This window comes from Bos indicus, chromosome 13 (assembly GCF_029378745.1).
Source record: "Bos indicus isolate NIAB-ARS_2022 breed Sahiwal x Tharparkar chromosome 13, NIAB-ARS_B.indTharparkar_mat_pri_1.0, whole genome shotgun sequence".
NCBI lineage: Eukaryota > Metazoa > Chordata > Mammalia > Artiodactyla > Bovidae > Bos > Bos indicus.
Genome location: NC_091772.1, coordinates 30,251,062 through 30,272,460, shown reverse-complemented (window position 1 = coordinate 30,272,460; position 21,399 = coordinate 30,251,062). Strand labels below are relative to the sequence as shown.

Genomic DNA, 21,399 nt, shown 5'->3' with positions numbered 1-21,399 from the left:
ACCTTACAAGTCGGTAGGACTTTGGGTTTTATTCTAAGAGTGACGGCAGTCAATGGTGGTTTTGAGTAGGCAAGTAACAGAATTTGATTGTTTTAAAAAGGATTGGTTTCGTAGAATGTAGGCAACCACAGCAGAAGCAAGGGGAGACATTCCCATCGTCTGGTGATAGAAAAGTGTGGTCTGGGTTGAGTGATAGCAGTTAGGGTTGAGTGATGGCTGGATTTGGGATTGATTTGAAAGTGAAGTTGGTAGAATTTTCTTTATGGATCAGATGAAGGATACAGAAGAAAGAGAAAAATTTGATCTGAGCAACTGGAGGAATGGGACTGAGACAGGGAACAGGGGAAGGAGCAAATCTCAGAGAAAGTATCCAGTTGAGTCCAGATAGGAGAAACTGGAGATGTTTATCAGACATCAGAGTGATATCACATAGGAAGCTGGATAAATAAACCTAAAGTTCAGGCAAGAGGCTTGGAAATTTACATGTGGAAGTCGTAGGTAATTTTTAAGGCCATGACTGATGGAGAGAATGAAGAGAAGTGAGGAGAAATAAAGTGAAGCAAAGAGAAGAGAGAAAGGGAGAGAACGGGAAAGGTCACTTTTTTATCTTAATTTTTTTTCTAAATTTATTTATTGTTTTTGGTTGCACTGGGTCTTCGTTGCTATGCACAGGCTTTCTCTAGTTGCAGCAAGTGTAGGCTACTCTTCGTTGTGGTGTGTGGGCTTCTCATTGCAGTGATTTCTTTTGTTGCAGAGCATAACCTTTAAGCATGTAGACTTCAGCAGTTGCAGCACGTGGGCTCAGTAGCTGTGGCTTGTGAGGAGACTGGACCCCACTTCACTGGACTACCAGGGAAGTCCTAGAGTCCCTGACATTTAAAGAACAATCAGTGTTGAGGAGGAGGTATAAATAATGCTAAGAAGAAGCTGCTGGTTAGGCAGAAGAAGTCAAGAAGCCAGTAAAGAAACTCATCTGAGGACTTCCCTGCGGACCAGTGGTTAAGAATCTGCCTGCCAATTCAGGAGACTCGAGTTTGATCCCTGGTCCAGGAACTAGATCCCCTATGACTCAGAGTAGCTAAGCCTATGGGCCACAACTACTTAGTCTGTGCTCTAGAGCCCAGGAGCTGCAACAAGAGAAGCCACCACAATGAGAAGGCTGTGCACTGCAACTAGAGAGTAGCCCCTGCTCACCGCAACTAGAGAAAAGCCTGTGCAGCAACGAAACTCGTGTCAGTTGGAGTAAACTTGGAGAAGGCAATGGCATCCCACTCCAGTACTTTTGCCTGGAAAATCCCATGGACAGAGGAGCCTGGTGGGCTACAGTCATGGGGTCGCTAGAGTCGGACACGACTGAGCGACTTCACTTTCACTTTTCACTTTCATGCATTGGAGAAGGAAATGGCAACCCACTCCAGTGTTCTTGCCTGGAGAATCCCAGGGACGGGGGAGCCTGGTGGGCTGCCGTCTATGGGGTCGCACAGAGTCGGACACGACTGAAGCGACTTAGCAGCAGCAGCAGCAGCAGCAGCAGGAGTAAACTTTGAACATTTGATTTGATAATAGAAAGTAATTGACAGCTGACAAAAGCAGTTTGCGGTGGTGTGTGTTGGGAGAGGATGAGAGAAGACCAGCAGGAGACAGCCAGTCTATAGAGTCATTTTTCCCCAAGGAGTTCTGCCCTAATGGGACTCCAGAAATGTAATCATCGAGGAGACATGATAGCGTGTTTGTGATCTCATAGGACTTCTTCCATCCAGTGGGAAACAATGATGCTGAATAAAGGAGGAGAGGGATGTGCAAAACAGATTCCTAAGTAGATGAAAAGGGATGAGAAGGACTTTACACAGATGGAGGCACTGGCTTTGGAGGAGCATAAAGGTGATCCATCCTCAGTGAGCAGAGAAGGCAGAGTGAGAGTAGGTTGGTGGGTTTGGTAATAGAAAGAAGAAAGTGATCCTTTTTCATTTCTTCTATTTTCTCAGTGACATAAGAAGCAAAATTATCAACTGAGAGTGAGCAGGTAGACAGAGAAGGCTGGGGATAAGGAGAAAAGTTAAATAGTAATAGCCAAATGGCTGAATGAATTGAGCAGCCAGGGATTTCCTGGTAGTCCTATTTAAAATCTGAATTTATTTGGGGAAGGAGGTGATTCTTTCATTTCTTGATATCTTCTTTAACTGTATTATGTAAATGAGCAGAACACCCATCCAAGAAATTGCTTTTGTCATACCAACAGAAGTCCGAATGTATTTCCAGAACAAACCTTACACATGGCCCAAGTCAAATTACATACGAAAAACATTTCAAATGATTCTATATGATGTAGAAACAAATGTCTGAAGAACACTGGCAGGCCCTATTGGTTATTAAAAACAGGAAGTTGGAAATGTGATCTTTATTCTCTGGAAGACAATATAGATGTGGAAATAATTATAGCAAAAAATTTATATTCTCATCTTGATCGGGTAAACTGTATAACAGCAAGATTGTAATACATTTACTATTGCTATCCCAAACCCATATTTATGAATGATTATTAGAATTCTAAAAGCGTACTTTCAACTCATTTAACTTTATTCGTTACTTAGTTATATAAGGAACCAAACACTTAAATAGTGATATGAAAAAATAAAAGCTTCATGATTTCCAGAAATTTGTTAGACTAGAGGAGTGAGCTAGAAGTCTCTTAAATTCTAAATGGCTGGGTGGCTTTAGAAAACAACAGCAAGTGTATCCATGGAGGAGGAATGCCAATGACCTTTCAGTTACTACTTTATACATTTCTTTATACAAGTTCTCTTACTTTATATTGTTTGAATTTTTTAAAAATGGTAATCTCAAAGAATTTCAGTTTGAAATGAATTTTTGGCCCTGCATTCTATTGTATTCTATTCCATTCCGCTTTTTTTCACAAGCATTTATTTACTACATTTTGTCCCGTATATTCTCTACTTTCTCACCTCTGTGTGAGTGACTGTTTGTCATGCATGGCCCTCCATTTTAAAGCAGGTTTTTAAGGAAGCAATTTGGATTATTTGGCAAATAAGGAGGAATAGAATTTTGCAAGAGCAGCTTCATGAATAAAGTCTGGGATTGAGACTCAGAAGGGACAGGGAAGGAGCTCTCTGAATAGTGGGCTATCTGAAGATCAGATGCAGGGTCTGGGATCTACATTGTGGAGGGTGGGATATTTAGAGCTGACCTAAGAGGTAAAGGCAGGAAAACGTGTGTGTATTTGCACATGTGTGTACATGCATACATCTGTATATAGCATACATATATGATACAAGGAGTAAAACTCAGTTATATAGAATGTTTCATTGGAATAACATATTTCTGTCCATCAGTGGGTGAATGTGTAACACACACACACACACATTGTTGTTGTTATTCTTGTATAGTTGCTAAGTCATGTCCAACTATTTTGCAACCCTATGGACTGTAACCTGCCAGGCTCCTCTGTCCATGGGATTTTCCAGGCAAGAATACTAGAGTGGGTTGCCATTTCCTTCTCCAGGGTATCTTCCTGACTCAGGGTTTGAACCCATCTTCTGTATCAGCAGGCAGATTCTTTACCACTGAGCCACCAGAGAAACTATATGTGTGTATATATATATATATATATATATATATATATATATATATATATATTCACAATGGAATACTACTCAGCCATTACAAAGGAGAGATCCCCTGCCGTTTGTGTCAACATGAATGAATCTTGAGGGCATTATGCTAAATGAAATGAAATAAGTCGAATAGAGAAAGACAAATACTATATGATCTCTCTTATATGTGGAATCTTAAGAAAAAAATCTCACAGAAAAAGAGATCAAACTTGTTGCTCCCAGAGGTGGGGGATGGGGGGCAGGACAAATGGGAGACGTGGATCATAAGGTATAGATTTCAAGTTATGAAATAAGTAAGTACTAGGGATGTGATGTCAGAGAAAGAGATGGCACCCCACTCCAGTACTCTTGCCTGGAAAATCCCATGGATGGAGGAGCCTGGTGGGCTGCAGTCCATGGGGTCACGAAGAGTCGGACACGACTGAGCGACTTCACTTTCACTTTTCACTTTCATGCATTGGAAAAGGAAATGGCAACCCACTGCAGTGTTCTTGCCTGGAGAATCCCAGGGACGGGGGAGCCTGGTGGGCTGCCGTCTGTGGGGTTACACAGAGTTGGACACGACTGAAGCGACTTAGCAGCAGCAGGGATGTGATGTGTATGTACCATGTTGACTATAGTTAACACTTTTATATGGCATGGATGAAAGTTGTTAAGAGAGTTAATCCCAAGAGCTCTCAATTTGTGTGTTGTGTATGTCTATATGAGATAATTGATTTTAGTGATCATGCCATGTTGAATGTAAGCCAAAACATTATGCCATACACCTTACACAGTGTGTGTGTATGAGTCGGTCAGTTGTGTCCAACTCTTTGGAACCCCATAGACTGTGGCCCACCAGGCTCCTCGGTCTATGGGATTCTCCAGGCAAGAATACTGAAGTGGGTAGACATTTCCTTCTTCAGGGGATCTTCCCAACCCAGGGATTGAACCTCGTCTCCTGCATTGCAGGCAGATTCTTTTACCATCTGAGCTACCAGGCAAGCCCTAATACAATGAAGCCCTACACAATGCTGCATGTCAATTATATCTCAGTACAACTGGTGGGGGAAAGAATAACACATTTTTTAATATTAAATTGTAAAATAAATTAGTGTGGTATTTCCTTAAAGACTTGAAAATTCACAATAAGATGATCAAGAGTATAAAGGCTGCAGAGGTATTCTTTCATGGTTTTTAATTGTGGTTTTGGGATATAAGGAAGCATTCATTTGGAAGTTTCATTTTCCTGGACATAAAAATTGATCCAGAGTCTTTTCTTGGATTTGTTTTTTTTAGACACGGAGTTCTCTGGCTATCAATATTTTGTTTTGAATTTTATATAGATCTATTCCTTGTTCTCCGATAGATAGTACAATTTAAATGAAACATTTATAGCATATGCTAATCAAGGGAAAGATTACAAACAAACAGTTAAAGACTTCCTTTCCCCTTTTCCTGATTAAAAATGCCTGGACAGCTCCTGCAACAGCTTGAAGAAAATCCCTAGTGTGAAACACGGAAGGTGATGACTGGAAGTTACAGGGAAACTTACTGTTTTTCTGGGACGAGGCTGAGGACTTTCTAATAGTTTTCCAAAGCCCTCCACCTGCCACAGGGTTTGCTTGCGCCTGTTGTTGGTTTGAGTTCTCTCTCCACTGGTGAGCTATCCTCACTCTGTGTAATTCCCCCCATTCTACTCAAGGAGAAGATTAGAAAAACCTGCCTGTGGCCCATGTGGGCACCACATCTACACTCCCTCACCCTGCTCAAAGATTAATACTCCTAGGAAAAAAGAACCGAACGTTAGTAGGTTTGCGACCCACTGGGTTGTACCTTGATTGCCCAGAGACCAAAGCTATCAATTTAGAGAGACAGCTTCAAAGCCCAGAAATGTCAGACAAACCAAATCCACTTGATTGCCACCACCCATCACTCAGATTAGCCTACAGATCTGATTGTTTTTTCTTCTTATTTTGCCACATGGCACGACATGCAGGATCTTAGTTCCTAGACTAGGGATCAAACCTGCACCCCCCCTGCATTGGAAGCTTGACCACCCGGGAAGTCCCCAGATCTCTAGGTTTTTATCTTTAGGTTTTCTTTTTTTAGATCAAAGATGTAACAATGTTCACTGTAACAACTCAAATAGTACAGAAATATACACAATTGAAATATAAAAAGTCAATAAAACATGTACACTCCCTGCCTTCAAGAAAACCATCAGCAACAGTTCTGTGTCTATACATTTACACACCCACACACAGAACATTTTGAATTGAAAGGATTATACTGAACAATATACTATACAAGCTTCTGAATGAATAGATGGGAGTTTGGTAATTCACTCAATAAGCACAGAGGTACCACTACTTGTTAGGCACTGATTTAGAAGTGGAGAGCACAGAGGTGAAGCAGAAGACATCTCTGTTCATGGGATTCTTGTATATCTGGAAGAGAATGGATAGCCAGTAAACAGGCAAACTAATAAATAAAACCATCTCAATGAATGGTAAGTGCTATGAAGAAAAGTCTAAAGGGTAACAGGAGAGAATGACTTAGGGTAGGATGAACTAGCTGCTTAGGGAGGGAGTCTCGAAGGAAGTGGCATTTGAGCTAAAACCTGAGTGACAGGAGGGAAGCAGCCTTGCAGAAAACAGTGGGAAGAATATTTCAGGCAGTGGGAGTGAGGAGACAGTCATATGCAATGAGGAGACCGAAAAGCCTGGGCATGTTTAGGAAAGGCGGTGTGTCTAAACTAGGAAAATGGGAGGAGAGGATGTTGGAGAGGCAGGTGGGGGGCCAGGTCATGCTGGACCCATCCGGCCACGTCAAGAGGTACCATTGCAGAGGTGCTATGACAACAATTCAGGGAAAAAAGATGGATTTTTCAGTTCGTGGTGCTAAGACAACAGGCCTTTAAAACTGGAAATAAGACACCCATGCCACATCCTATAGAAAAACAAATTCTGGGTGGACAACAATCCACATAAACAAAGTTGAAACACTAGCAAAGATTGAGAAGATACTGGCAACATATATGTGGGGAAATAAATCAGTACTCAGAATATATATTGAATTCTTCCAATCAATGAGACTAAAATTAAACCAGGAAATGAAGAAAGGATATGAACTAGCAATTCGCAGAAGAAAAAAGTGTATGGTCCATAAGCATAAAAAGATGATCAACTCTACTGATAATCGGGGAAATGCAAATGAAAACAGAAAAAATGAAAGTCCATTTCATGGTCCTCCAGATTGACAAAAACTTTAAAGTCCTGCAGTGGCAGGAGTTGAGAGTCCCTCTCTCATGCCTTGCTAGTGGGCATGGAAATTGGGCTACTTTGGAGGTCGACTGCCATAGCTGATATACATGTATGATGATTGTCTATGACCTGGCAACTTTATTTCTAGTCTGATGTGAGAGAAACTCTTCTCCATATGCAGAAGATGGGGGTAAGGACTCACAGGGCACACGTTTGTTATAGTAGAAAAACTGAAAACCCTAACATTCATACGTAAATGGAATGGATAAATAAAATGCAGAAGGCTATTCAATGGAATACAATACTGCACAGGAATTTAAAAGAATGAGTTGGACCTGCTATCTATCTAATCATCAAAACATGGATTACCTCCCCAAAACATAAAATTGAATGTTAAACACAACTACACACTCTTCTATACAGATAGTATAATACCATCTTTTTTCTGTTAAAAAGAACACACAAAAGAATAGTTTGTCAATAGTAAACTGTTGGCACACTACAACAAAATCTGATCCACCACCTGCTGTGTCTGTCTGTAAGTGACGGATAGTTTCTACGTTTTGTAATGATTGGGGGGAAATTTTTTTAAAGAGTAATATGTAAATGACACATGAAAATTACATGGAACTCACCTTTCTTTGTCCCTAAGTCAAGTTTTACTGGAACACAGCCAAGCTCATTTTTTAAAAAACATATCCATTTTTTAAAAAACAAATTGTCACCTGTATGGGTGGGATGGGGAGAGAAGTGGGAGGGATGTTCAAGTGGGAGGGGACATGGGTAAACCTATGGCTGATTCATGTTGATGTTTGATAGAAACTAGTGCAATACTGTAAAGCAATTATCCTTCAATTAAAAATAAATTAATTAAAAAAATACTGTCTGTGGCTGCTTTTGCTACAGAGGCAGAGGTGAGTAGTTCTGACAGACCATAGAGAGTACAAAGCCTGAAGTACTGATCCTCAGTCCTTTATGGAAGATATCTGCAGACCTCTGTTCTGTGTTTCACTCAGACATTATTTTTTAAGTGTTTGGGAGTATACACATCACATTCATGATGGTGGCTACCTCTGGAGAAGGAGGGGCAGGGGAGTAGAACTGAAGATAGATGTCAAAGGGTATTGTGATGTCTGTAAATGTGAAAAAACTTTAGGTTTCAGTTCTACCCGGTGGGAATACAAGTGTTTGTTACATAAGACTTTGAATCTTCCTGTACTTTTTCTTTAAAGGCTCAGAAAAGCTAAACACAAAAATATATTTTATAGACAATATTTGATATTAATGCATCTAAATCTGTCATATATATATATACACTTTTAATTTTTGATTGAAGTAGAGTTAATTTTACAGTGTTGTGTTAGTTTCAGTTATCAATGTTGTTAATTATTCAACAATGATTCAGTTGTACATATACCTGCATCTATTTTCAAATTCTTTTACAGAATATTGAGCAGTTTCCTGTGCTATGGAGTAGGTCCCTGTTGGTTATCTGTTTTAAATATAGCAGTGTGTTCATGTCAGTCCCAAACTCCCAATATATGTTTTAATAGTTGAACAGTAGTCTTATTTATAGATAACAGGAATTTCTTTTTGTGATGGTTTTGATTTGAGATTCAGGATCTCTCCATGAATTTATGAAGTATCTGATTTCTTCTTCCCTACAATGCCTGTTTAGGTCCTAAGATCTATTTTCTATTGAAATTTAGTCTTTTTCTCTTATTGATTTGGGGACTCTTTTACATATGAAATCTATTGATTGTTCCTTTGAAAAAGAATCATCTGGATTTTCATTTATTTACTTTGTTAATAGTCTCCCATCACTTCAGTTCAGTTCAGTTGCTCAGTCGTGTTCAACTCTTTGTGACCCCATGGCCTGCAGCACACTAGGCATCCCTGTCCATCACCACTCCTGGAGTTTACTCAAACTCATGTCCATTGAGTCGGTGATGCCATCCAACCATCTCATCCTCTGTCGTCCCCTTCTCCTCTTGCCTTCAATCTGTCCCAGCATCAGTCTTTTCCAATGAGTCAACTCTTTGCATCTTTGCATCAGGTGGCCAAAGTATTAGAGTTTCAACTTTAACATAAGTCCTTCCAACGAACATTAAGGACTAATTTCCTTTAGGATGAACTGGTTGGATCTCCTTGCAGTCCAAGGGACTCTCAAGAGTCTTCTCCAACACCACAGTTCAAAAGCATCAATTCTTCAGCACTCAGCTTTCTTTATAGTCCAACTCTCACATCCATGCATGACCACTGGAAAAACCATAGCCTTGACTAGATGGACCTTTGTTGGCAAAGTAATGTCTCTGCTTTTCAATATGCTGTCTAGGTTGGTCATAACTTTTCTTCCAAGAAGTAAGTGTCTTTTTATTTCATAGCTGCAGTCACCATCTGCTGTGATTTTGGAGCCCCTAAAAATAAAGGCTGCCACTGTTTCCCCATCTATTTCCCATGAAGTGATGGGACCAGATGCCATGATCTTTGTTTTCTGAATGTTGAGCTTTAAGCCAACTTTTTCACTCTCCACTTTCACTTTCATCAAGAGGCTCTTTTGTTCTTCTTCACTTTCTGCCATAAAAGTGGTATCATCTGCATATCTGAGGTTATTGATATTTCTCCCAGCAATCTTGAGTCCAGCTTGTGCTTCTTCCAATCCTGCGTTTCTCATGATGTACTCTGCATAGAAGTTAAATAAGCAGGGTGACAATATACAGCCTTGACGTACTCCTTTTCCTATTTGGAACCAGTCTGTTGTTCCATGTCCAGTTCTAACTGTTGCTTCCTGACCTGCATACAGATTTCTCAGGAGGCAGGTCAGGTGGTCTGGTATTCCCATCTTTTTCAGAATTTTCCACAGTTTATTGTGATCCACACAGTCAAAGGCTTTGGCATAGTCAATAAAGCAGAAATAGATGTTTTTCTGGAACTCTCTTACTTTTTCGATGATCCAACACATGTTGGCAATTTGATCTCTGGTTCCTCTGCCTTTTCTAAAACCAGCTTGAACATCTGGAAGTTCACAGTTCACGTATTGTTGAAGCCTGACTTGGAGAATTTTGAGCATTACCTTGCTAGCATGTGAGATGAGTGGAATTGTGCGGTAGTTTGAGCATTCTTTGGCATTGCCTTTCTTAGGGATTGGAATGAAAACTAACCTTTGCCAGTCCTGTGGTCACTGCTGAGTTTTCCAAATTTGCTGGCATATTGAGTGTAGCACTTTCACAGCATCATCTTTCAGAATTTGAAATAGCTCAACTGGAATTCCATCACCTCCACTAGCTTTGTTCATAGTGATGCTTCCTAAGGCCCACTTGACTTCACATTCCAGAATATCTGGCTCTAGGTCAGTGATCACACCATCGTGATTATCTGGGTCGTGAAGATCTTTTTTGTACAGTTCTTCTGTGTATTCTTTCCATCTCTTCTTAATATCTTCTGCTTCTGTTAGGTCCATACCATTTCTGTCCTTTATTGAGCCCATCTTTGTATGAAATGTTCCCTTGGTATCTCTAATTTTCTTGAAGAGATCTCTAGTCTTTCCCATTCCATTGTTTTCCTCTATTTCTTTGCATTGATGGCTGAGGAAGGCTTTCTTATTTCTCCTTGCTATTCTTTGGATTTCTGCATTCAAATGGGTATATCTTTCCTTTTCTCCTTTGCTTTTGGCTTCTCTTCTTTCACAGCTATTTGTAAGGCCTTCTCAGACAGCCATTTTGCTTTTGCATTTCTTTTTCTTGGGGATAGTCTTGCTCCCTGTCTTCTGTACAATGTCACGAACCATTGTTCATCAGGCATTCTGTCTATCAGATCTAATCCCTTAAATCTATTTCTCACTTCCACTGTATAATCGTTAGGGGTTTGATTTAGGTCATACCTGAATGGTCTAGTGGTTTTCCCTACTTTCTTCAATTTAAGTCTGAATTTAGCAATAAGGAGTTCATGATCTGAGCCACAGTCAGCTCCAGGTCTTGTTTTTGCTGACTGTATAGAGCTTCTCCATCTTTGGCTGCAAAGAATATTCCATCTGATTTCAGTGTTGACCATCTGGTGGTGATGTCCATGTGTAGAGTCTTCTCTTGTGTTGTTGGAAGAGGGTGTTTTCTATGACTAGTGCATTCTCTTGGCAGAAATTTTTTTAGCCTTTGTCCTGCTTCATTCTGTACTCCAAGGCCAAATTTGCCTGTTACTCCAGGTGTTTCTTGACTTCCTACTTTTGCATTCCAGTCCTCTGTAATGAAAAGGACATCTTTTGGGGGTGTTAATTCTAGAAGGTCTTGTAGGTCTTCATAGAATCATTCAACTTCAGCTTTTTCAGCATTACTGGCAGGGGCATAGACTTGGATTACTGTGATATTGAATGGTTTCCCTTGGAAATGAATAGAGATCATTCTGTCATTTTTGAGACTGCATCCAAGTACTGTATTTCGGACATTTTTGTTGACTATGATGGCTATTCCATTTCTTCTGAGGGATTCCTGCCCGCAGTAGTAGATATAATGGTCATCTGAGTTAAATTCACCCATTCCAGTCCAGTTTAGTTTGCTGATTCCTAAAATGTTGACGTTCACTCTTGCCATCTCCTGTTTGATCACTTCCTATTTACCTTATTCATGGACCTAACATTCCAGGTTCCTATGCAATATTGCTCTTTATAGCATCGGACCTTGCTTCTATCACCAGTCACATCCACAACTGGGTGTTGTTTTTGCTTTGGCTCCGTCTCTTCATTCTTTCTGGAGTTATTTCTCCACTGATCTCCAGTAGCATATTGGCACCTACTGACCTGGGCAGTTCATCTTTCAGTGTCCTATCTTTTTGCTTTTTCATACTGTTCATGGGGTTCTTAAGGCAGGAATACTGAAGTGGTTTGCTATTTCCTTCTCCAGTGGACCATGTTTTGTCAGAACTCTCCACCATGACCCGTCCGTCTTGAGTGGCCCCACATGGCATGGCTCTTAGTTTCACTGAGTTAGACAAGGCTGTGGTCCATGTGATCAGTTTGGTTAGTTTTCTGTGATTGTGGTTTTCATTCTGTATGCCCTCTGATGGAGAAGGATAAGAGGCTTATGAAAGCTTCCTGATGGGATAGACTGACTGAGGGGGATACTGGGTCTTGTTCTGATGGGCTTGGCCATACTCTGTAAATCTTTAATCCAATTTTCTGTTGCTGGGTGGAGCTGTGTTCCATCCCTGCTATTTACCTGGGGCCAAACTATAGTGGAGATAATAGATAATGATGACCGCCCTCAAAAGATTCCATACATGTACTGCTACAGTCTGTGTCCCCAACTCTGCAGCAGGCCGCCAGCAACTCACGCCTTTTCTGGAGTCTCCCGGACACTCACAGGCAAGTCTCCTGTGGGGTCACCATTCCTTTCTCCTGGGTCCTGGTGCACAAGGTTCTGTTGTGCCCTCCAAGAATCAATTTCCCATTCTGTGTAAGTTCTGACAACTCTATGGTGGGGTTAATGGCGACCTCCTCCAAGAGGACTTACGCCATATCCACACCCAGAGTCCCTGTCCCTGTGGCAGACCACTGCCAACCCGTACCTCCATAGGAGGTGCTCAAAGACAGTTCTGTCTCAGTCTCTGTGGGGTCCCTGGGCCCTGCTGTGCACAAGGTTTGTTTGAGCACTCTGAGCATCTCTGGCAGGAATGGGGTTTGCTTCTAAATGTGAATTCGCCCCTCCTGGCACTTAAGAAGCTGTAAATCACATGCAGTCACTATACAGCTTTCCTCTAGCTTTTGGCTTAGTTTGGGATATACCAAGGAGAGAATTGCTTTGGTAACTAATGGCTCCACCATCTCCCACTGGCCCTTCCAAGAGTTCTCTGGAGTTGACAATGCACTTTGGGTAACCTGTGCCATCCTTCTACTCCAGAGGGATGTGTGGTCCTATCTGAAATGCATTGCCTCATGTCACAGGAGTTTGGTCAGCAAATAGAAACCACTTTGGGCTTTCCTGGTGGCTAAAATGGTAAAGAATCTGCCCACAATGCAGGAGACCTGGGTTCAATCCCTGGATTGGGAAGATCCCCTGGTTGAGGACATAGCAACCCTCTCTAGTATACTTGTCTGGAGAATTCCGCAGACAAAGGAGCCTGATGGGCTATAGTCTACAGGGTCACAAAGAGTCAGACACGACTGAGCAACTAAGCACAGAGTATTATAGCCAGGAAGGAATTTCATGCAGACTGAGAAGTATATGTTGGATGATTGGAAAGACTGGGGCTGGGAAGGTCAGAAAGGTCACTGTATCCTATACTAATACATATATGTGGAATCTAGAAAAATGGTCTGACAGTGAAAGTCACTCAGTTGTGTCCGACTTTGCAACCCCATGGACTATTGTAGCCCACCAGGCTTCCTCTCTCCATGGAATTCTCCAGGCAAGAATACTGGAGTGGTTAGCCATTCCCTTCTCCAGGGATGATCTTTCTTGCCTAGACACAAACAGAAATGCTTATATTTTCTTTTTATAATATTTATTTGGTTGCATTGGATCTTCATTGCAACACGTGGGATCTTTTGTTGAGGTGCACAGATTCTCTAGTTGTTCAGTGTTCAGACACGCAGGTTCAGTCATTGTGGCACGCAGGCTTGTTTCCTCCATGGCATGTGGGATCTTAGTTCCCTGACCAGAGATCAAACCTGCATCTCCTACATTGCAAGGAGGATTCTTAACCACTGGACCACCAGGGAAGTCCCAGAAATGTTTATGTTTTCAACGTTATGCTCTAATCTGTAAGATGCTCCAGTTCTTTGCCTGTTGGGTGCATTTTAGGTGAGGATTTCCAGAACTTGCTTTTTATTTTTTAAAAGTTCAGAAATGTCTAAAGCATAATATTTTAAAGAAGGAAATTCGCAATTTTCTTCTGACATATCAAAGTGTCAATTTTTGGTTGAGACCTAAATATATATATATAGTTTCTTTGTTTGAAAAGTCTGTAATCATATGTAAACTCAATGGAATGTTAATTACATTTATACTTTGGCCTCATTTAATAGAAGTTAAAAGTTCATTTGTAATGCATTCATTATAGAATCAAGGAGGGAAAAGCAAAATGCATACCAAAGAGAACACATACTAATAAGATGCTCTAGTATAAATGTCTTTTTGAATTCATTAACCATTACTGAGGAAGTTCAGTTAGAACCATGTGGTTAGAACCATGTGGGAAATATGTCGATTGGCAACAGGAGTGAAAGAAAAGATATTTGCTTTTTATTAAGACCCGAAGTGTGTCATAATTGGGTTGAGTTTTTACTCAGATGGTCCCCTCGTGCTGACATCTGCCAAGTGTGGATAAAGCTGTGTTGAGGTGTTATTTTCTGTGGCTGCATAGACATATGTTACTCAGTTAAAAACCGGGAACCTGGAGTCCTTCATGTTTCCAGCTAAGCCATGCCTAGGAAGCTGTGCTTCCTGGACCAAGGGGATTCCAGGTAGTTTTACTTTCAGAAAAGATTTGGAATTCCTCAGAGTAGTTATGAATGTTTGGTCTTCCATCTGATACAAATCAATGACCAAAGTGCAGATTCCAGACTGTCAGAGTCTACATCAAGTTTGCGGTACCCTTATCCTTGAAAATGTAAGTCATTTAAAAAAATGCTTTACGTTGTGAACTGTCATGTTCAAATATGTATTTCCATTTAACAGGTATTTTTCTAAGTGAAAGGTCTAGCTTAGACTTAATCAAATAGAACCCCTGCCATGTGTATGAAAATTGTTTTTTAATGGGCAGATTCATTATCACGTGTTTTAATTGGCTGCCAAGTGTTACAAATAATTAACGATCTATGTGTCCTCCCTGCCAGACAACAGAAAGATAAGAGTCAATGGAACCAAGGAACCTATAGAGTTTAAATCGAATCAGTGGTTTGGAGCCACAGTGAGAGCTCACAAAGGAAAGGTGGTGGTGAGTATCGCGGGGTGCTGTTGGGGCTGCTCTGGAGTAATATGTACACTGAAATGTTTTAAAACTCGTATGTACAAAAATCCATTCATGCAAGAACGTATCAGATTTTCAAAGATAAGCTTATCAGCATTACCAAAAATATTAGTGCTTAAAATTAAAGAATCTATTTTGGTCTTTAAAGCAACAGGAAATAAGACTGGTTTTCCAGAAAATTGGGTAGATCTTTTCAAATATTTCAAAAACTAATAAGGAAGATAGAAAAATAAAAGCTAAATCCTAAAAAGATACATATTTTATTGCTTAAGATTGATTTAAAAGGCTGATAGAAATTTGACCTGAAAAATAGTATTACTGCTATTAGGATTGTTTTAAAGTTAATCTCCTGTGATATCATTGATCCTCTTTAGAAATATCAGAAAGTTTTCTTTAAAAATACAGCTGCCGTAGAGGATCCTACTGTGATTTATGTCACAGAGTGTTCTGCCTGTGTTTTCCTCTAAGAGTGTTATAGTTTCTGGTCTTATATTTAGGTCTTTAAATCATTTTGAGCTTATTTTGTATATGCTGTTAGAAAGTGTTCTAATTTCATTCTATTACACATAGTTGACCAGTTCTCCCAGCACCACTTGTTGAAGAGACTATCCTTTCTCCATTGTATATTTTTGCCTCCTTTGTCAAAGATAAGGTGAACACCTTATAGGTGCGTGGATTTATCTCCAGGCTTTCTATTTTGTTCCATTGATCTATATTTCTGTTTTTGTGCCAGTACCATACCATGTATGGCAAAAACCATCACAATATTGTAATTATCCTCGTATTAAAATAAATATATAAAAATATATAACTACCAATTGCATGGTTCTCTGAGTTCACTGATACTTTTTAAAGATTTCTCACTCCCAGATAGAGATCTTTTGGCTTTAAAATGCTGTGACTTTATGATTCTCTTCTCTGTAGTTCCAAGTGATAATACATGTCTAATTTATTGAGAAAGAATGATATTAAGCTGATTTGAAAATATATTTTGTTGGGGATTTTTTTTTTACTGGTAGCCCTAATTTACTTACAAAATAAAGCAATAACTTTGGCTTTTAGGATTTGTTTAAAGTTCTTTGAATTATGATTTAATAAGAATAAGTATCTAAAGGAAATGCTTTGCTTATTTGACATAAAACAGATATCAAATATAGATAACCCTCTTTAGTTACAAATACAGCATTTACAGTAGGTTCTCTATAGAATTGTTATTTGCTTTAATATAGTTCTCAAATTCCAGAGTTGGTTAAAAAAAAAGCAAACTCTTTAATCCTTCAGTGACTTACGATGTATGTGAATAACTATTGAAAAGCTAATTCCATCTATAACTACTTGGGGTTAAAAAAAAATCTTTGGATACCGTATTGATTTTAAGTCTTCAAAATTTATCTGTAACATTATTGTGCATTTATTCAATATTTGTAGAAGTGTTCAGAGTCACTGAAAATATAAATGACACACCATGTTCATAATAAAAATGTTTAATTTGAGAGCATGCTTGCAATTTCAAAATTATGTGATAGAAAATAGAATACTATAAAGTCCTTTTTCAGTTTAATAAAGAATTAAGTTCTACCCTATGTGACAATTATTAGAACATCAAATTGCTATGAACGGAAGTATAGTTTTGAATATTCAGGAATCATATGTGTACATGTTAAGTCTGGGTCAAACCCCGAATATTGTCATATCATTGTGTTTCACAGCTGTGTGAAACTGAGCTGGTATAAAAAAGATAACTTTTTAGGACAGAAAGCAGGCAAGCACTGGAAACAATTTTCATGGCATTGAAATATTCTATGGTGGTGTGGAAAGTGAGGCGAATTGGCTTATACTGAGTCACATAGGTAGTGCTTTCCCTGTTCAAACTCCTTTTTAGCATTCCACATTATGTTAAATACACCAGGGCTTCCCTGGTGGCACAGAGGTTAAAGCATCTGCCTGCAATGCAGGAGACGTGGATTCGATCCCTAGGTTGGGAAGATCCCCTGGAGAAGGAAATGGCAACCCACTCCAGTATTCTTGCCTGGAAAATCCCATGGACAGAGGAGCCTGGTGGGCTACAGTCCATGGCGTAGCAAAGAGTCGGACACGACTGACTGACTTCACTTTCACTTTCATTATGTTAAATGTCTTAACCATATACCTTCTCAGATCACTAATAGGGCCCTAAGTTAAGAAACTTAGATGAGTCAGAGAGTTTTTCAGTATTGGCCAAGACATTACAATCTAGAAGAAGACAAAAAAACAAAAACAAAAACCCCAAACTTAAGTTTTTGAGCAAAGATAATTTATATTCTTAAGTAAGAAGGGTGCTACTTTGTAAAGTAATCTTTACTAAAAGTCGTTACACATTAGACTAATTACCAAGGATGTGTTTGGAATCATGAAAAGACTTTAAAATTGGGATCTGCCTTCCATTTTATGGCATTGTTTCAAGTGTGATGTCATCAAATTTGGAGAAAAGCTAGTGGTTCCATATTCTAGAAAAATATGTATTTCTATATCCTTAGAAGTGAGCACTTGAATATTCAGAAAAGAACACAAGCTAGCAAAATAGAAGTCAAAAAGGTGCATGTGTTTTTATGGCTTCTCTTGTTCCTAGAACAGTGTTCTCTGCTTAAAGAGGATTTCATGTATCATCTTTTATATCTGATAATCTTTCCAATATCATGCTGTTGTTATAATCCAAGCTTCTGAAGAAGCAACCAGAGGATTTCACTCAAGAATCATATTTTTCTTACCATTATTTAATTTTTGTTTTGTCATGAATAAAAATCATTAAATGAAAAATAAGCCCACTGTGATAAGGGGGTATCAGTCCAAATGTAAGTCATCATTTAAAAAAAATAATCAGATACACCCTCACTGATAAACCAGGGGAATCCACAAAACAGAGGTTTATAACCTCATCATCTTTTGATTTGAAAAGAGTTTTCTTCAAGTAAAAATTAGACAAAGAAAGAAACTAGTTCTTATTTTAAGACATTGCACTAATTCATTCACTGTTTAAATGGTCATTTGCTTTTATGCAGATCCAATTTTAAAAAAAAGAACATATGAGTCCTTTACCTTTCATAAATATTTACTTTTGTCAGGCTACTTTTATTTGATTTAAAATCCTGTGGGACAAAAATCTCATTCTTTTGTATATGTTTAATTTGTTCCAATTCTATGGAGTATTAGTTGAGAAATTGACTTAGGAAGTTTAATTAATTCTGACTACCAAGGTACTCATTAGCATACTGGAGGCCAGTTAAGTCATCTAATAATTTAGCATTGTTTGTTACAAATTTAGGTCCATAGTATGTGGAATCTACATTAAAAAAATATTTATTGTCTTTGATGTTTCACAGGCTTGTGCTCCATTATATCACTGGAGAACTCTTAAACCAGCACCAGAAAAGGACCCAGTTGGCACTTGCTATGTAGCCATTCAGAATTTCAGTGCATATGCTGAGTACTCTCCTTGTCGGAACAGTAAGTTATTTTTATTCTTGAAACTGAACTTAGCTCACTAGTTTTTCTGCAGTAGCCAATGCAGGTGATCCTTAAACACCACTGCCAAGGGAAAAAAGCATTGGCATAAAAGACTGACAGTCTTACAGGAGGCCTTGCTGCGACATGGGAACCAGAACATGGAATCCTGCTGATCCTCTTCTGTATTTTAGAAAATTTCTGTTTCTAATTATTCTGCAGTCAAATTGATTGGCTCCTTATTTTAGGCCTTAAGCTCTCCGTCTTTATTCAAAACTCACTCTGCATTTGAAAAATACTAACTGTCCACTTGCTAATTGCAGGAATGGTGTTAGTTAGCATGTTGACCTAGAGGCACGTGAACAGGTCTCCATCTGGCCTGTGTTCTCACTGGCTGTTGTGTTCTTTGGCATCTGTGTACTCTGGTTGTCAGCATGATATACCTTCCTTCTTTATGTGTTTAATCCCATTTTTCAAAATATTCTGTACATTTGGAGTCCGTGTCTCATCTGGCAGTTCTGGGAATCTCCTGGTGAAGTATCCTTTAAAGCAAGCCTGTAAGCGCCATCTTCGGAGCACCGCTGTTCAACCACTTCTTTTGGGAATATCACACAAGGACCTTGGGACAGTACTCTGGATTCATGGATCTACTCAGAGTCCTTTTGTGAATGCTTCCACTTTCCTGTCATGTAGAGCATTGGGGTTTATCCGCAAGAAACCAGTGCATTTTTATTCTTATTCTTGATAATTCACAAGACCATGTTAGAGAAACAAATGGCATTGAAAAGAACATTCTGATGACTGATTTCAGGATATTGATTAAAAAAAAACTCAACCCAAATTAGATTCCCAAAACTATAAGTAAAGTTTACCTATTTCATGTGAATATTTTTAAATTTCAAGATTAATTTAGCCAGATAATGAGCAAATTGATATCAGAGATCAAACAGTGAAGTAAAGAATGGATCAGGGATATTAGAAGGTTCTTAAAGAGGCCTCTAAAATGTAGAGATCAAAGGGTCTGGGAATGAAATAGTTAATTCTGGGGGCTTGTGGATTTTGGTAAGGATTTTGGTAAGAAGATTATAACTTCCTGTTTTAAAATACTGAAATAAACCAGGCACTTTCTCACATCTTGGCAAGTGTCAGCTGAATTGAATAATCAGTCAACTCAGAATTTTATTTTGAATGGCTTTAAAAGAGGTATTGCTCACAGGTAATAGACTCAATGATATCTATAGGTAATGAATTCAATGATGTCTGTGGTCTCAATGCTGAGCACTAATTAGTCTATTATTAAGGGAATAAAGCAGAGAACAAGAGAAAGCAAATCTCTGCCTTCAAAAAACATATTCTAGTTCAGAAGAGAGATAGCATATGTGTAATTAAGTAAGCTCAGGTCCAGCAATTCAACTTCTAGGTATTTATCCAAAAGAAATGAAATCACTGTCTTGAAAGGGTATCTGTACCCACATGTCCGTTGCAGCATTATTTACAATTTCCAAGACATGGAAACCACCAAAGTTGTCATCAGTAGATGAGTGGATAAAGGAAATGTGGAATAGAAATTGGATATAGATATATACACAATGGAATATTATTCAGCCATAAAAAATAATAATAAAATCTTGCCATTGACAACAACATGCATGGGCATTACACTCAGTGAAATAAGTCAGATAGAAAAAGAAAAACATTCTGTTGATATCATATGCAGAATCTTAAAAAAAAACACAAACTCAGAAAAAAAGAGTACAGATGGGTGGTTGACAAGGTTGGGGTGTGGGCTAAACGGGTGAAGGTGGTCACAAAGCACAAACTTCCAGTTACAGGATATATCCTGGATGTAACTATAGTTAATGATCCCACATTGTACAGTTGAAAGTTGCTATGAGAGCAGATCTTAAGAGCTTTATAAAACTGTATGTGGTGGTGGATGTTAACTGCATTTACCACAGTAATCATTTCACAGTATATCCATATTATTGTTGTTGGACACTTTGGACTGATGTTATGTTAAATCAATTATATCTCAACAAAAAACTTTAAAAATAAATGTTTCTAATAAAACGTCAGGTAGTGAAAACTGCTACAGAGAAAAATATAGCAAAGCAAGAGAGTAGGGAGGGACATGCCTGGGTGGGGAGAGGAGCCTGTTTGGACAGGACGGTGGGAAGGGCTTCTCTTAGCAGTTGTGACAGCAGGAAAGCAGGGGCTTTCCAAGCACAGGCAACAGTCATTAAGAGGGATATTTCGTGTCACGTTCCACTCAAGGTGTTGTGCCCCTGGGTTCAATAAGAGGTCACTGTAGTAAGTCCCCTACATATGAACCTTCAAGTTGCAAACTTCCTAAAACGTGAATGTGGGTTTGCACGTCCAGTCACGTAAGTTAGGTCACACGTCTGGCATGCATTGGCACATGCACGCATGCTCTGCAAGTGGCTGTGCTTTTGTGTACTTTACTGTACAGTACAGTACAGTAGTACAGTGCCTTTATTTCAAGCCCAGGATATCTGGAAGCAAGTGTAAAAGCAGTGATGATGTAGCTGGTACTACTGCATTGTTAGATTAAAAATGTTTGATTTTTTGTGGGTTTTTTTTTATGTGTTATTTGTGTGAAAAGTTTTATAAACCTATGACAGTGCAGTATTACATAGCCGATTGTCTTAGTTCAGTATCTAGGCTGTCTTTGTTGGACTTACATCTTACAAACAAATTGGGCTTACCAACACTGAGAACTGAACTTGTTGGATGTAGGGGACTTACTGTATTATTACGCTTAAGGTGAAAGTCAGGTAGAGCAATAAATTCTGAATTTATTCATACAATTAATGATAGAGCTTAGATTCAAACCTGAACTCGTTTCATCAATTTTTACACCCATCCATATCATATTTATCATGATTTACTAAAAATACCTCCCCATAGCAGTAAACTCTTATGGCTGAAATGACAAGTTCATCATTTGCATGCCTCCTGCCTCGATGACATATCTTATTCCAACCACCATCAAGGATGACTGTTTAGAAAACTTGTTACTGCTTCTTGTTCTGTCTTTTATCTGACTGCCCACGTGATAGGAA

General features: G+C 39.0%; 1 protein-coding gene across 1 annotated transcript in view; it reads left to right on the top strand.

The window, feature by feature from the left end:
* ITGA8 (integrin subunit alpha 8) overlaps nt 1-21,399 on the top strand; it is a 190,463-nt gene that overhangs the window by 13,576 nt on the left and 155,488 nt on the right. Inside the window, exons 3-4 of the mRNA XM_070800873.1 lie at nt 14,703-14,803; nt 18,196-18,319. Coding sequence (XP_070656974.1) covers nt 14,703-14,803; nt 18,196-18,319 — 225 coding nt within the window. The remainder of the gene's footprint in view (nt 1-14,702; nt 14,804-18,195; nt 18,320-21,399) is intronic.